At 40.1% G+C, this 17,675-nt stretch overlaps 1 protein-coding gene across 2 annotated transcripts in view; it reads left to right on the top strand.

Annotated features, from left to right (window-relative positions):
- Positions 1-658: 658 nt before the first annotated feature.
- Positions 659-17,675, top strand: part of dock1 (dedicator of cytokinesis 1) — a 170,564-nt gene continuing 153,547 nt past the window's right edge. For both annotated transcript variants that reach the window (XM_058620599.1, XM_058620598.1), the window contains exons 1-2: positions 659-867; positions 17,565-17,648. In XM_058620599.1, coding sequence (XP_058476582.1) covers positions 825-867; positions 17,565-17,648 — 127 coding nt within the window. In that variant the 5' untranslated portion in view covers positions 659-824. The remainder of the gene's footprint in view (positions 868-17,564; positions 17,649-17,675) is intronic.

Raw genomic sequence — 17,675 nt, 5'->3', positions numbered from 1 at the left:
TTTAACCAAACTTATATTGTTAATGCTAAAACGCAATTATTATTGCTATCCATGAACTTTCAAATGTACTCTTTTACAAAACGAAAAATGTTGTGCATCTCATTCTGTGAGTGTTTCAAAGTTTTGACCAAAAAAATAGTGTTGCCATTGTTTTTTTTTATTCAAATCACATAACTAAATATGTGATTGTTTGATTAAAAACACCTGGAGCATGAGTACTTTTGTACTGATTACAAGTGACATAAACACAACACTTGAAATTATTATTCTAACAATATACTGTAACGCTGTAGATTTAATCCAGAGTCAACTATTCATGGGTAACAAACTTTTTTTTTTAAATTATTCTTATTAGTAGTAGTAGTATTTTAGTGTTCTTTTAAATCATCACTCTCAGTATATCAACATTTGTAGTGGTGTGTTGTTGGTACTGCTGACTGCTGGGAAAAAAATGAGCATACATTATACGTGAGAAATACTAATTAATTGATTAATGTGACCACCCTGCGTCATTATTACAACAATATAATAATACAGGTTAATTTTAGAGTGTATTAGTCACCATTCTAAAACTTTATAAGTGTGTGTTTGTGTGTGTGTGTCCTGTAGTTCAGAGAGATGAACGCCTACTCCGGGGTGAAAAAGTTGTGTTCCGTTCCTCCCCCTGCCGGAGCGTCCTGTCACTGGTGGAAAATGGCTGCCCGGAGCAGCTGCCCTCAGCTCAGAGAAAAGTGAGAAAAGGAGAGTGCGTTCACTACTAAAGGCCACACCTGGACACTTTCTGACCAGCTCAAAGACACCGCGGGGACGCGGGGACACTGAGAATGTCTCGCTGGGTGCCCACCAAGAAGGAAAAGTATGGCGTTGGTACGTAAGAAAACTTGCATGCTCCATCGTTAGCCCATCCTAGCTCTGTTCGCTCAGATTGAACAAGTTTTTTTTTTTTTTTTTTTTTTGGGAAGGGTTTGTTGTCAGAAAGCGGCCGGCGGTTCTGTCCCTCATGTGGCACATTGAGATAGTTACGTGGTTGAATTCATTTCTCTGTGAAGTGGAAGAGAGTGTGCGAAAGTGAACTGTCGCTCGTTTGTTTGACAATTTGCATGAAATGCACAACAAGGAATGTCTGTCTTTGTGAGGAAGCGGACTGTGACTCTCTCTCTGTGTGTGTGTGTGTGTGGGGGGGGGGGGGGACTGGGAATTGTTAGGCGCGCCTAGCTGTAGCCTCTTCCTGTGTTATGGGGCCTCCGCTACAAACTAACAGGCAACGCATGACTCGTAACTCATGCTTGCTGTTTGTTTTGTGTATACTGTAGCATCTTAAACACCATGTAAATCTTGTTGTGTTGGATTTATAGTTGTTGTTTTCCTTCTTCCCTCAACTACATTGTAACCAGGCTTCCTGAACTGAAACCGCTGTCCCATTTCGCATCCAGCGTCCTTCAGAGGATGATTTATGCTTCCATGGGCATCAATATTCTGAATTTAACCCGATTAAATAGTCTGAATACGTCACTGATATGTAAACAACTGTATGTTTGATTGCTGTAATAATAACAATACTTATTATTATTATTATTATTATTATTATTATTATAATAATAATAATAATAATAACAGTAATAAAAAAGACCCTGATAAACTAAGTAGAAGTCCATATAGTTTTTTAAGGTCCACTGCTGATAACAGTCTCCAGCTGATTATTATAATCATAATACTTTATTAATCCATCGGGGGAAATTGGATGCTTAACATTTGCTTCTTTAGAAACACAATAACACTTGGCAATAGAAGAGTAATGTAAAACATTATCTAAATGCAATATAAGCAATCAAATACAATATATGGAATTCAAAATTTAACATGATTATGTGCTCGGAAAGAAATATGACCCTTTTAAGTTCTATGGAAAATAATAGTATTTGTCCGAATGGAATGCTAAAGTTCTGTTGGAGTTTTATTTAATACAATAACCTTCACAGAGTCAACTGTAATATGGACAGTTGTGATTGAGCACAGGTTTACATTATACCAAGTGTTGGTGAACACCAGGTTTCACAGGCTGTGAAGTGTGCCAAATATCCTGCTTCTTCTTGTTATTGTTTGATATAGGCTGCATGCACTGTGCACAGAGAGGAGGTGCATATGAATCAGCTGTGAGTCTGTGTGTGTGTGTGTGAGAGAGCGGGAGCTGCACAGGCAGAGAGATGAATGAATGGAATGGTAGGTTGTGTTTTTTGAATAGCATTGGTGGTCTGTGTTGATTCTGCGGTCCCCCTGTATGGGAAACAATTACATTTCAGGGACTTGTAGAAATGAGATTAAATCACAGTGTTTCACAGGTTTACACTTTTGTCCATAAATCACACGTGCGTCTATATTTTGCCCAAAATCTTACTTTTTTTTTATAGTAAATTCCCAAAGCCATTCACTGACTTGTGGCTGTGTCTGATCTGCCCTGACGCAGAAAAATATGCCCTGAAACATCTGAAGTGTTATTTTAGTGGAGAGTTGTATGGCTCATAATGAGTGGTCTGAAATGTGAGTAACAGTTAGACACACACGCTGTCCTTGACCATCTTGAGTAGTAGTGTAATGTAACTAATCCCTTAGCCTGTTTATTCATTGATTGTGGGAAAATGCAAAGATTTCCAGCTGAATCTGGTTTCAAAACAATACATTTTTATTTACTTTAATGTGTGTAATGCGCCCTTGTCCTGCCACATCCATACTCGCGTTTAGCCATTAGACAGACCGAGGGCTTCAGCTGTGTGTGGAATGCTGATATGGACTGATTGATGAATTCCTCAGGTTATACCACAGCTTCCACTGTAGCTTCCGAATGAGCCCTGTTGTTTCCAGTCTATGCAGTATAGGCCAGGGGCCCCTTCTGTCCCTTGTGCAGACATACTGTATGGTTTGATGTGATTCATGTAGTTGTGTGTGTGTGGTGCATGCACATGCACATTTCCATATTCTGTTGCTAATGATTGCCTCACTTTACACTCAAATATCCATGAGATCTTGAAAGTGAAGGTTCTTCAAATCGCGGAGAAAATTCTGCAGGGTTGAGCGAGTGGATGAGTCATTGGTAGAAAGAGAAGCAGCTGCCACATCACGGCTGCTGAGGATTGCTGGGGTGCACGTCTATTGCACTTTTAATACTTCATGTGTTGACCAAGTAGCACTAATGAGCACTCTGTGAGACCTCTTATTCTGGCAGCAAGCTCGCTGTGGACCCATTTCTGTTTCAAAAAACTTTATGCTGTTCACTACTCTCATAATGGCCTCTTTGCTATATTAGTGAAAACAGAAAACCCCCCGTCTCCTTTTGTCCATTCGCAGCAGTATTAATAATAAATGTGACTGTCTTCTCACAGTCACAGTAATATGCTAAAAACAGTGAATGTTTTTTTTGCTCTGTCTTCCTTGTTTTGGGGGGGTGGTTTGTGCTTCCTGCTGCTTATGACGCTCTTCCCTGTGTTTGTGGCAGTCAAAGACCTTGCCAGCTTTTTTAGCAAACCGGAAGTCAGTGGAAGTTTGAGATTAGTCATATGTCAGTGCTGTGTCATAAGGAAGGGATTCATTTGGATTCAAATTGCTGCATTGTGATGGAGGGCTCAAAAAAAGATGATTCAGATCAGTGGTTACTCGGTGGTTTTTCAGATGAGCTGATAAATGATCAAAGGAGCTGTATGTAAGAAATATATTGTGATATGTCACCAGAGATCAAGGAAACATTCAAATACTGGCTTCATTGACAACACTGGTACAGGATTGTCAGGATATTGACAATTAAAATGTGATTTACAGGCTGCAGACTGGTTTTTCATACCACTAGGAAGATGGGGGAGGAGGGTGGGTACTGGATTACTGGAGTACCTGTTTGTATCTAACATATAGTGCCCTTAAGTGTGCAGAATGACTAAAAAAGTTAAAAATGCACAGAAATGAAACTGAACAGTGATAAAATGTTTTAGCTGGAGAAGCAAGAAGCATGGAACAATTATTAAAAGTGTCAGTCAGCGTTAGTCATGCAGGGGTGTGTGTTCTCTGTGGCTTTATTAGTTGTAGTATTAGTTTTTTAATTTCTTCCTCCTGGGTAAATGATCAGTGGACATCCCCCTTTCATTTGGGGACTTCATTCTCTGACCTGTGTTCACATCATTCGTCAAAGAAATGTTACAATCATATCGCTCATGACCTTAAGCTAATTTCATTACACAGCTCTTTTTCTGTCAAATGCCAACCATCCTTGCAAAAATCAAAGGGATCAGGGGTTTGAAAGGCTGGTTATTCATGCATCATCTCCAAAATGATTTTAAAAATGAGAGGACCTCAAGGGAAAAATGTTTTTTTTTTGTCTTGGCTGTCTCCTGGTGCTGCTTCCAATTATCCTGAAATCATTTTTGATGTTTGTTTTAAGTGTATTCTCATTAATTCTGTTTGATCAGGACGTTGTTGTTCCTTAAGAGAGACATCAGAGGATTGTGGTTCTTCAAAACACACCAGAAAACGCCAGGCAACTGGACTTTTTTGTGGAACACTACTGAGACTACATGAGAGCATGTGACGTACCAGCTCACATCATAGAAACTAATACCATGTGTTTTCAAATTGCATGTGGATAATTTGTTCTGTTTTTTCAGCTTGCTTTTGCAGGTTGAGTTTGTCAGGATATGTTGTTTCCTGTAGGTCAGATCACACACTGGCAGTTTATCTGAGGATGAGTTGAGCACATACTACAGAATGTGTGCTCAGCTCTAAATGTTAGCTCTCTTCTGTGTCTATAAAATCATGTTAAAAAACTTATATGTGTCAGTTCTCAGGCCGTCAAAACTGGCAAAACCCCCAGACGGCTGTTGTTTAAAACAGGTTAGTGCTGCTGACTGACAGTCACTTCGTCTCATGACTGAGGCCATGAGTAATTTGTGGAGCCCCCGCCCTGCACCCAAGAAAACCATATCCCACCCACAAGTGCAGAAAACTAACAAATATGGTTGCAATTAAAACACAGACTTGGTTACCCAATAAATTCTAACCATGTGTTTAAAATCCCCAGCCTTGTATTTTACCCTCTACCGTTGAAGCTATTTGGTATGAAAAAGAGAGTAAAGTGAAAGTGAAGTCATTCTGTTTTTAATTGGTTCATCAAAGCCACACACACACAATAGCTATGAAAAGGTGTGGGGGAAAAAGTGTCACGTACAATAATACCAATACACTTCCTGCTAGATATGACTGCTGACATCACAAAGTACACTGTAAAGAGTTTTAGAACAAGGCAGCTGATTTATCCTTGCCTCTTAAAGTTTTCCAAGTGAAAAAAACATGCTGTAGCGACAAAATTGCAGACGGAGTACTTTTACTTGAGGGAAATAAAACAGCTGATTATCGATAGCAACCAGCAGGAGAGAGGAGAGAAGTGAGTTTTTCAACATAGGGGAAGCAAACCTTTTCATCACTCCGTTTACATGCACAGTTCGTGCTGTGGTTTTGTATGCTTCATATCTACTGTACATCTCAATCGTGATACAAATTAGATGGAGCATGGCTCTTGTTGTTGCTGTGTTGTCCAAAGGAAGACGTTGCTGACATATGATTTCCGGGAAATCCAACGCAGGCGTTATCGGACTATGAATCGCACAAATGATTGTTTTAGTCCAAAGCAAATCTGACTTTTAACATGCACATAAACGTACTGACTGTATGGTTTGTGTTTACCATCAATATAGCACTGTATATACAGATACTGATATTTAAGTTTGCGTGACGCTTTTTTCTCACACATTCAAAACTAACAATAATATGTGGCTGTACTGGCTACTAACACATACATGCAGCATGTTGCCAGCTCCATGAACCAGAGTGAAACATGGAGCTTTCACTGAAAACAACTATGCCTGCTTATGATATCTTAAGAATATATCTGCTACTTTATTTCACCAGCTAAAACCTGAAGTTTGTTAACCATTCACTCTAATGAGCCATAGTCATATGGACACAGGAGTAAAATCACTGATTTCTGAAGTCAGTGTACAAAAAAAAGGATTTTCCAGCTGCCACAAATGCTTAAACTTCTTCTATAACTAACTCTTCATTACCTTAATAATTGTCATTGTCACATAGTCTCACCCAAAAAGTTTGGTTGTCATCATCCTCTTCTGTCTTTGGAGGGTCACTATGATGTTGCTGTTATTCATTGTGAATGGAAGTAGATTTAAACTTTTGGCCGTGCTGCGTGGTGGAACTATACTAATTATTCTTGGGAATTATTGCGAAAGGTTGGCTAAGACAAATGACAACTGGTCTGTTTGAATCAGTGCATAGATAAATGGTTTCACACAACTTGGCACAAAGTTGAAAATAAGTCTTGTTTTAGATGCTGCAGTCATCTGAATGGTTGGCATGGTTGTGTTTTTGTTTTTGAATTTGATTTGATTTGATTCTCTACTCATTATATTCCTGGTAAATCAATATTTGCAACTTCAAAGTTTGGAAGTACAACAAAACATGGGAGCTGATTGAAGTGCATGTGAATCTGGCGAGTGTTACAATTTTATGTGGTGAATCGTCTGATTGACGTGAGTCAGCGTCCTGTGAACTCACCAGTTTTACTCCTCGTAAGGACTTTTTGTCCACATTCATGGTCTCAGCTGTTAGTGTTTGTACTGGAGAGACAAAAGAGAGGCAAACGTTATCACCAGTTGGTGCAAGATGTTTCCCTGCGTCACATGATACAAAATATCTCGCCTTGTACTTTAAGCAAACTTTGAATCTGACTTTACAAAGTCTCCCTGTAAAAGTTGACACGTGTGCATGTGAGGGTGGTGGATCCTCCACAACCAATACAGTGAACTGTGGCCTTTCTTCTTGGCAGTTTGTGTAAGACAGTGGAACATGGAGTAGAAAGAATACACAGGCACACATCTAGGTCATGTATGATGTGGCTGTATGTGTACTGTGACTGATGTGGGTTGTCCCATAGCTCGGTGACACAGGCGGTTTTCAGTATCCTCAGTATTGATTGTAGCCATGCCAAGCAGCTTGTGCATTGTCTGATAAGAGTCCTGCTGTGCTGATTATACTTGCTTGACAGATGGCTCTACTGGCGTGGAGCACGTCAGTGCGAAACAAAGGTCACTGATGTAGACATGTGTTATTGCATAATTTAGATTAGTTCCCATACTAAACCAAGTCATGATGGTTCATTAATATCTAAGAGTTTAATCTAAAATGTTTGTTACCCATCGAATTAGAATGTTCTCTTGACAAAATTACCACTTAAGAATACATAATGCATTGCAAATACGTAATTGTTTCCAATTAATTATGGGAAAATGGGAAAATAGTGGGTAGACTGCCACAAATTCATAACAAACTGAAAAAATCTTTACCCTTCTAACATAGTGTATTATGCTGTTGCTTCATTGCTTCGCTGTGTGCAGCGATGATTCACTCCCTTCAAGAAACAAAATGTTACCGGGGAGGAAGAAAACAATACGTCTTCTCTGGTTGAGCTAAAACACACTAAAAGATAGTGCTTAACTCAGGAAGTTGTTTAGCCAAGTTGGTAGGCTGCCTGTACCAACTTGACTTAATCCCGATAGTGCCAATAATGCAGTACAAGCATGATTTTACCCACCGTATTGATCGCTATTAGTTGGACAACACCATTAATTATTTGAAATGTTATTTGCACTTCAAAGGTACTGTTTTTCCCTTTACTTAATTGGAGACGCAAGCATAATTGCTTTGTGAACACAAAGTTTGAGGAAGGAATCGACATTGAATGTACAGAATGCCTGCCAGCTGGTCCTGTGTTCTTAATGTTCCAGATGACTGCTTTGGCTGCGGCTTTGTTCTTACTCTGAAGCGATAAGCTTGCAGATGAGCTGGGGTTGTGACCTGACACTGGATGACCTGTTGGTCAGGACCAGACTTCCTAAGTACCTCAGAGCTGTAGCTGTTAGTCATTTGCATGTAATACTTGCATAACTTGAGTTGAGTGGCAGTGGTACTGCATGCAATCTGTTATTAAAGTCTCATACGTTAGAGCACATTTGCAACTGAACATATTTATTTTGTCTAAGTAAACTTCCCCAGAGTTATGTTTTCCACTCACAATGCCATATTGGATTTATGCATAGAGGAAATCAACACGACCTGAGTCTATTGAGGTTGTAAAAATGTCAGCATTAATATCAGCAGCAGTCCATATTAATGTTGCATTTGTCACCTTAAAAATGTCCTGTGAGTTGTTTTGGGGAGATGTAATGGGAGGTGTCAGTCGTTGGTTGCAGTCACAGATAGGGTTGGGATTGCCATGTGCGCCAAGAGACAGCCTTTCGGTTGGAAATGGCCTGTTTTACGAGTGTGTGTGTGTGTGTGTGTTTGTGTGTGTGTGTCCATGCCTAAATACTTGATAAAGTCAGATAAAGTCAGAGCCTTGCATCTCAGCTTTGAATTCCAGTGAGTGGCAGCTCTACCCTGTGATCGGCCTTTAGGGATTTCAATGAAGTCGTGTCTCTGCTGTCGTCGACTTGTCACTCTGTCTCTGTTTAGATTATTTTATCATTTAAAATGATTTAGTTGCAGCGGTAAACCGGCTGCCCACAGTGGCTGTGGGTTAACGTATTATGACTCCATTACATACTTTAATTACATTAATTACATTAATTACTTATGAATTATCAAAACTGTGGTAGCCCACCATATTAGAATGTTTAACACCTTAATGATGAACCATCTTTTTTCCCCTCTTCTCACAGTAACATCAACGTAGCTGCATTATCGAGCTATTTTTAACCCAAGTTTTTACACTCCTCACCAGGCTAGACCTCCTTGAGTTACCTGCAGCAGCGCATGCTTTCTTAAGTACATACATGCACACCCCTCTAATGCTGTATCTGTCAATCTATGCATCCATCATTTAAACCACTTATCCTGTGAGGGTTGCGGTGGGAGTTGGAACCAATCTCATCTGACATTAATGGAGAGGCAGGGTACAGCCCGCACATGTCGACAGCCCATCACAGAACATAAATGCCCAACCATTTACACTGATGTTAACACCTACAGTCAGTTCAGTCTCCACTTAACCAAATCCTGGTCCGGATGCAGAGTACACAGAGAAAACTGACGGACACATGGGGAGAACATGCAAACTAAACCCACTAGAAAACACCCACAAGTCATTTAATGTGAAACAGTTCTTGCTTTTTTAATCATCATATTGTCTACTGAAGTGTCAGACTATATCTAAATATGTGGATTCAATAATTAGGGCCCGAGCCACGAATGGCAGGGGCCAGGGACGGCTCTTAGCACGAGTGCAAGTAACCTATTGTTATCCTTCAGATTTAATATTATAGCCGTGACTTTCCGGTCATTTTTGAGGGCATTAACGTGCATAAAAAACCCTGAAACTTGGCATGGAGGTCAGGTCTGGCGAAAATGCAATATTGCCATAGGTCCCAAACCCATGTGTTGCTCAAGGGCTCTATAGCGATTCATCGAGTAATTGTTTCAGCCCTAATCAGCAGAATGTTACAGCAGTTCTCTACAGTTCAGACGCATCAGTTAAAAATAGCTTTCCTGCCAAACATTCAGTGTAATGCATGTGAAACCACAAGCTCAACCTTGTTGGCTGCTGTATGACCGGTTTTGATACTGAAAATAAACAAATAAACAAGCGTTAGCAAACATGACAGTAGAAAAATGTACTGGACTTGGTTAGTACTTTCTCAGATGCATACTCTTTAGACGTCGTAATGGGTCATCATGTCTGGTGGTAATAAATCTATTAAATGAATCAGTTGAGTAGGTTAGTTAAGGTGTTAATAAAAATATTCTAATTTCACTTTTCTTATTGATTTAAATCTTTTGAAACTTTATCGTTGATCAAATGGGAATTCATCTCAACTAACTTGGATTCTGGATTTATTCATGAAAATTAATGTCAAATTAAGTCATTCATTTAAAGGTCCGATTACTGTGCTTACTCTGCGTTGATGCTGCAACATTCCTGTGGTTTACTTAGTAATGGTGCAGCGTTAAAGTAATGATGTTGTCTGGCTGGTTCACTACATTCACAACACATACATGTTAAAAAAAAATTAAATAAAAAAGTAAAACTCCTTTACAATCAAGGGGAAAGCAGAGTGCTTGTTGATTTGAACTCTGTCAGGACTTAAGGCCAAAGGATTGGTCTCTGGCTGACTACACTAGCCACCACACTCGGCAAAGAGATTCAGTGGCTTATACTGGAAGTTAAGTGCCTTCATCTGTTCCAGCAAGTTACCGCAGAACTTTTTCGAGGTGTGGATGATGTGAAGTATGGCAGGTTACCTTGACTAACATCAAAAACCTTTTTTCTTCTGCTAATTTGGAGCTAAGTGTTTTTGCCGTGCTTTGCTGGATCTGCTCGTTTGTCAGTTGTCTGTGAAACATTGCTCTCCATGCAAGAGTGCCTGTGTCTGGTTTTGAAGACGTTGACACGTGGACGTGTGTGACCTCATGAAACCTTCCGTCCTTTTATTACAGATCTTCCGGACTTTCTTCATTGCTCTGAGACATTTCATGATGTTGATGCCGTTTGTATGATAAATACAAAGCTTATATTTCCTCTGTATATATTGTTAATATGGGGGGAGGGGGAGGTACAAGTTTTGAAGTATATTCTGGAAATGTTTAACTCTGTAAATTTATTCTTATTTTAATAGTATTCTTTAACTTTTTAATTCTTAGGTTTACTCCTACTTATTCTTATAGTTTGTAATTTTGTAATTTCCCAAAAAAATTGCTGCTACAACATTCGTTACCTTTGTACACTGGAGCGCTGTGACGAAAGAATTTCCCGCAAGGGATTAATAAAGTATTTTCTATTCTATTCTATTCTTGGCTCATCGATTGTCTGCATGATAAGAAATGCAGATTTCATGATAAGAAATAGCAGGACATACAATAGGCCCAGGTCAGTTATTGTTTCATGTGTCTGTTATGCTCTGAGGTGTAGCAGATACCACCTAAAAGTCAAGTGCTAAATTCTATGCTTGTCAGCAATGGAGTAAACTTGCTGAGTTTATTTAAATATTTTAAGGTAGTTCTACACTCATTAACATTCATATCACAAGGGGTAGAGAATAATTAGCTACTTTTCGCTGTGCCAAAGGCTAATCTGTGGGTATTCTTCCAGTTTATTACCCAACCTTGTGTATTATCATATTGATGAAAGAAACATTTAACCCTGTCATTTGTTCCTGTGGCTTACAATCTTAAAATCTTACGTCAGAAATGTGGCATCGTCATTGTTTTCAAGGTTATTTTAATTCACCCGCACCCCGGAATTGATGAGTCCTAGAGAAAGTGTTTGGTGAGGCTCCTGTTCACTCTGCAGCTCATGAGATGTGTGTATCCAAAGTGCATACAGGTTTGCTTTGCAGAGCCAGTGGAGATTCTTGTGTATTACCGCAAACAACAGCAGTGTGCGAAAGCTCTCTGTGAAAAAGCTTTGCTCAGTTTGCCATAATAAGCCACGTTCTGCCCTCTTCCCTTTTGTATTGGGAAGATGATTTTCAATTAAAGGGATAACTTGGCTCTGCAAAGACGATGGGAGCAGAGCTATCGGTCTGAGTTAGATTACACCCTAAGGCTTGTGTAGGAGCTGGGCACAAGGCAGGAAGTTCTGCCAGGAAGTATTACTGCAGTTGGCATCTAGATTTGGTATGCTGTAGATTTGCACCTGCTCGCCCCTCCATCTTACTTCTCTCTTCATGCATTAAATCTGCCACTTCCTCTGCTTCACATGATTACAGTTTTACATTGTTCTGTGTCCTCATTTATCTTTCTATAAGAGGTATTGTTAATCTTCCTGCTGTCATAAAACGCACTCATATTTCCTCTTCACTGACTGGAACCCCAGAAGGCCCCGTCCATTGTGATACAGTAATATCTCAACAAGTGGCATTTCCTGCTCAGTTCCAGTCAAAGGGAGGAGAAATCTGGTTGTGCTAGAGAGACGGAAAAAGAGAGAGAGACCTGGGGCTCTCCTCTTTCACAGTTCAGCTGCTGTTGTATTAATTTCAGGTTAATTGCAGCAGCATTATCTCCACTTTCTAGCTGGAGATAAAGCTATAAAGCTGTTGTATTTAATTGGTTTAAGAGGGTGATTTTGTTGCTGTTTCACAATCCAAGGTTCACTGTCTGCATTTGTCACTAAGTAAGAACCATCAGGCTGAATGCCTAAATCTTACAAAACCTTATTAGGGAGGGACTTTAAATTAATTATGTTTCAAGCTCTTTCTCTATATGAACACTACAAACATGCTGACTTTTATATATGTGACATAATGTACTATCAGCCAATCCCCTGCTCCACTGTGTGTTTTAATAACATCTTTAGACACTTTAAGTTCTTTTAGAGTAGAAATCAATTAAGGCAAACTTGAATTATTGTAATTTCTCAAAACCTTGAGTATCCCAGCATTATTAGGTGCTGCTAATACATTTAATTTAGCCAACTATTGTCTTACAAGGGCACCAGAGTGTTGTGTTGTGTTGAGTGTTTATCCAAACATGTATCCCCTGCTAATGGGCTTTGCTCATACTCACATTAAGATGAGGGATTGGCATCCTTGACACACTTAACACCACCAACAACACACTTCATGTGTAAGTGTCTCTCACACCACAATAGTTTGGAAATATTGCTGAAATGAGGCTTGGAATAAGTTGATGTGAAATAAAAAATTCAAGTAAAACATTTTAATTTTTCGTTTATATTGCAAGAAATTGCGGGACACTGATATGGAGAATGAATTTTGGTTTATGGACACTTGGAGCCACCCTGGTTCTTTTTCAAAGTAATTCAAAAACCTTTTATACCGCCAGCCATTTAGCTAAATGTATAACAGCACTGTATCTGGAAAAGTTTAAGTATCAGAATATACAGGGAATTCAATTAGATATTTTACCTTTTGCAATTTCTACCTCTTGTATTGCTAGAGAAGCATTTTTATGAGCTGATTCCCCCAGTTGTTTATATGCTGCAGTGCTGTGTTTCCAAAATCTCACATGCTGTTAGAGGTAATTTCACATCACTATTCTGATACAAACATTCTCAAGATAGTTGGAGAAATGCCTTTGCAAACACAAATTGTATTGCACCATTTACCTCCCTGTATAGTTCGTGCGTGCCTCTGCTTTCTTTGGTGTGTGCACCATTCTCTGCGTTAACATTTTGCAGAGAGTTAAGTCACTCTGCACAGACAGTGCAGGAGTGCTACAAAAATGCTGGGTCCTCCTGCTTCCTGCCCAAGGCCCATGTTCTTCCCGTTATCCTAACAGCACTTGGCAGATCCCTGAAGAATACCTGTCAACTCTGCAGCAGAGCTCACTGCAGCCGGCCCCGTCTCACCACCAGCCGGGCTCGTCAAGAAAACACAGTCAACACCTGCAGCAGCGGCTCGATCGGCTCACATTTGTCCCATACAAACGACTACAGCAGGATGATTTTGTGTAGTCATGGTTTAGTTATGTCCTCCAAGGCATCATAGGATCTAAAGGCTTTTTTTTTTATTTGTTCCACATGAGGCTAAATCAGACTTAATAAAATGCACAGTACACATATGTATGTATACATAAATGATAGTGTGGTTGTCATTATTTCCCCTCTGGAAAGTAGTGTCCTGTCTGATCTTACATCTTGAAATGCATGAGGAGCAGATGTATGTTTTCAGAGAAAATCTCTTCCATCAGCCTGGTTTTATAATTCACAGTTGCTTATATCAATCATTAATCATTGTTATGATTGTGCTCAGTGCCTCATATACTGTACATGAAAAGGCACATACAGTACGTACTGTGGTCTGGTAATGACTGAGACTTGTTAATGAGTGACAGAAGTTCCGCACTGAAACTTTAGTAAGTGCAGTTTCAATATTTATGACTCTGGTTATTTCCTATAGCTACATTTGCATAACCATGGTTGGTGGAACGTTATTCTAAATTTTGATTCCACTCATTTACACATTGACTCATTTGTCATATCAGTTGGACTTGCAGTCCTGTCATTCAGGACTCCGTTGCTGTAGAAACGTTATATTTAAGCTGGAACTGGTACCTTATGTTATATGTCTGTTTTGTGACTGCAGGATTTTCTGTCTAATTGCTCTTGGAAAAGCCCGACCCTGGCTGAGGGTTGCCTCATGCTCCACTCTGTCTTTGCCTCCTGGTGAATCCTCTAGTGGGACACACAGCCGATGGAGACTTCATATAAAACATTACAAGTCTCAGTCACACACAGGGATTTCTACACACTTCTCCTCCCTTCATTTCCCTCCACCCTCCTCCGCTGTCAGCTTTCTCATCTGAGTGTAATGATATGTTATACTCACTTTGAATTAGTGCAGGTCATTAGTGAGCGCAAAGTGTAGAATTACAATCAGTCCAGTGTTTCGATGATGCCACTTTTAATTGTGCGGAGGGCGTAGACGTGCACTGGCTAAGTGGAGAGGTCTTTAATCTGATTCCTCACTCGTTTCGTCTGATGATAATGTTCTCTGAGTTTTCACAACCTTATGAACGAGGTTATGTATGATAATGAGCTTGCAGCAAATAATGCCACTGTTTATCCCTTCAACCCGAAATCATTTGCATGATGCCTCACTCTGGGGAGAATAGACCACCTCCTCATCATCCTCCTCTCCTTCTCTGATGGAGATTGTCTCCCTTGCTGAGTCTTTATTGACGGCAGTTCACTCTTGGGTATGGAAATACAGGTTTATGAGACCTTGTACTTGACTTGGTTGTCATTTACTCAGCATCTTCATGAGTTGGCGATTGTGTTCTTTTGATAATTGCCACTCTTGCACAGTGACAATCTCCGCGGTCCTCAGATCTCCCATTTGTTTGTTGTGAGACTTGTTATTATTGGCAGCGATCATTGTGTCACCTTTTTTTTTTTTTCTGATGAAACGTGAAGCTTTATGTCTCTTTCAGAGCTGTTTGTTCGGGCTGCTTCATCTCACCATCTGCCATTTAGATAAAATGCAGAATCAGCTGGGACTTTTGACCCAGTTCCAAACAAACACACAGTTGCAGTGGTTGATGGCTTTATAGGCTTTTCCTGGTTACCTTTAATGATAGTTTAATTGAGTGCACCCTGCTGCACAGTGACTAGGCAGCTCTCTAATGGCTGCACACAGATTAATCCCACCTCCCATTTGATTGTTTTGTTGCTTTCTCCCCATGTAGGTACCTTTTGTATCTCAGCATGATACGAGTGAATTCATTTTGTGGATTCTTTGTTCAGTTGTCAGCTCTCTGCTCGTGTTCTGGTGGATTCCCTGGGCATGTTGGATTGTTCTTGGGGATCAGAGAATGCTTTGTGGACACACACGTGTTTATGTACAGACACTTTGATTCCAAAACAGCTCTGTGTTGAATGGCTGGAATTGGCTGCTTGGGGTATTTTCGTCTTTGTGCGTGGCCTTCATTAAACCAAGTGTCCAGGCTCACTCATGCTATTCGAGACAAATATGACACAGTGTCAGTTTGAGGAAGACCAGTCTATCTCCCTTGTGTTTGGCTTTTGTGGTGTCATTATTTTTGAGATCTTTTCATTTGCTGTTGCCTTTCCCTGTGACAAAAATTGTCCGATATCTTCTGTGGCTTTACTGCTAATTGGTTTGCTCTGCGTTCAGACGAGCCTTTGTCTTCTTTGTGATGTGACAGTCATCATTTTTTATGGGTTTTGTTCTGTACGGTTTTAGGGATGAATTGATTTGTCAGCTCTCTTTCCCAATATCGACTGGAGGTTGTGATGGACTAATAAGTAGACTGAAATACTTTTTTTTTCTGAAATTTGAAGTAGTATTTCATCAATTTCAGTACAATTGAATTAGTCGCGCGCACACACAGACAACTCTATTGTCTATCGCCATATTGGTATTTTCAAACATTTTATTGAACCAGATTTTCACATGCAGGTCATTATTGCTTCTTTGGCTTTGCCTGAATAGTAGTTAAAACCACAAAGCGGAATTATTTATACGTTTATTTTAAGTAAGTTGCTTTCACTGATAATGTGATACAGGACAAGACATGCTGAAATCTACTGTGTGGGTGGAGAATACATAAAAACGTTTCATCACGGTGGCAAAAGTGACAAAAACAAAAGTGCTCTGTTCCACATAATTGTCCACCATTACAACTTGAGAGCTAAACGGTAACAAGAACACATCGCTGAGTGCCACCTGATACGTTAATGGAATATAATCAGCTCCTTATATCGCAGGCAATTGTGGGAGACAATGGTCAGCTTATTGGATGCACCATCAGGATGCTGCAAAGGTGTGAGTGCCTGCAGCGACGGCCTTCTTTAATTAAGCTGTCAGTCACCCCTGGAAACCTCGGCTGAAGTGTCCCTGCATGCGTTCCCTCAGCAGGACCTGCATACATAAGCATCTCCTCACAGGTGTCCACTCAACATGAACACCGCTGTCTGTTTGTCCACAGCCACTTGTCATGCTGTCAGTGTCGTGTGTGTGTGTGTGTGTGTGTGTGTGTGTGTGTGTGTGTGTGTGTGTGTGTGTGTGTGTGTGTGTGTGTGTGTGTGTGTGTGTGTGTGTGTGTGTGTGTGTGTGTGTGTGTGTGTGTGTGTGTGTGTGTGTGTGTGTGTGTGTGTGTGTGTGTGTGTGTGTGTGAGAGTATTTGTTTGTGTCCTTGTAGCTATTCATAAAGACAGGTGTTGGTCATGACTGGTTTGACAGCAACACAGTGTTCACCCCTCACTGAATAAGAGAACATGTGTCACTGGTGGGTACGACATCTTGCCATGGTGACGTGGCTCTGCCAAAAGCTGTGAAATGCTGTCTGATGATTACAGTTTTTAACTTTAGTCATGGAGATTTATTTTTTGCTCCTGTTCTACCGTTCTGTTTCTCAGCAGAATATATCAAATTCTAAAATTTGGTGGACATTTAGTGCCAATAATTCGATCCAGTAATATTTTTGGGTTTGCAGCACTTGAAGAGAGATGTTTTTCCCCCCTTTTTTTTGTTTTTCAGATGTGAAAGTTTGTACTGTAGATGGAAACATAACTTTTATTTTGCTTTTATTTAACTGACTGTCCATAGACACTGCAGAGAAAGACTTGATGTTGTTGTGCTGGCTCGAAAAACCAAACAAACTTCATGTTGTGTGTTCCTTTTTTCTCTTTTCTAAAAATATCTTTTATGCTTTTTTCCAGTTTCTGTCTCCAACCTAAAATTCTCAGCAAAGATCTTTTCCCACCACTATTAATGCTGCTTTGGCTTTCTCCATCACTTTTGGTTCCTTTTGCAGTGGGTGGTACAAAGGTGTTGATATTACAGCATCAGTGGTGCCTGGCCCAACCATTACTGTGTCAGACAGTGTGGGTGGACATCCTGTGGATGTGTGATGCCTCTACTACACATTGCAGTAGCACACAATTAGTGCCACAAGGGAGTGAAATGCTTTATTGCCTTTTTCCTCCTCCAGTAATATCTCCTCCTCTTATATTGTCCTTTGTCATCTCTCTACAGCAATCTATAACTACGATGCCCAGGGAGAGGAGGAGCTGTCGCTGCAGATTGGCGACACGGTGCACATACTTGAGACATATGAGGGTGAGAAGAGTCAAACAGAGTTAAACA

The sequence above is a fragment of the Solea solea genome, chromosome 21 (genome assembly GCF_958295425.1).
Source record: "Solea solea chromosome 21, fSolSol10.1, whole genome shotgun sequence".
Taxonomy (NCBI): Eukaryota; Metazoa; Chordata; class Actinopteri; order Pleuronectiformes; family Soleidae; genus Solea; species Solea solea.
The sequence above is the reverse complement of the archived record's forward strand: the minus strand, read 5'-3'. Positions and strand labels throughout refer to the sequence as shown.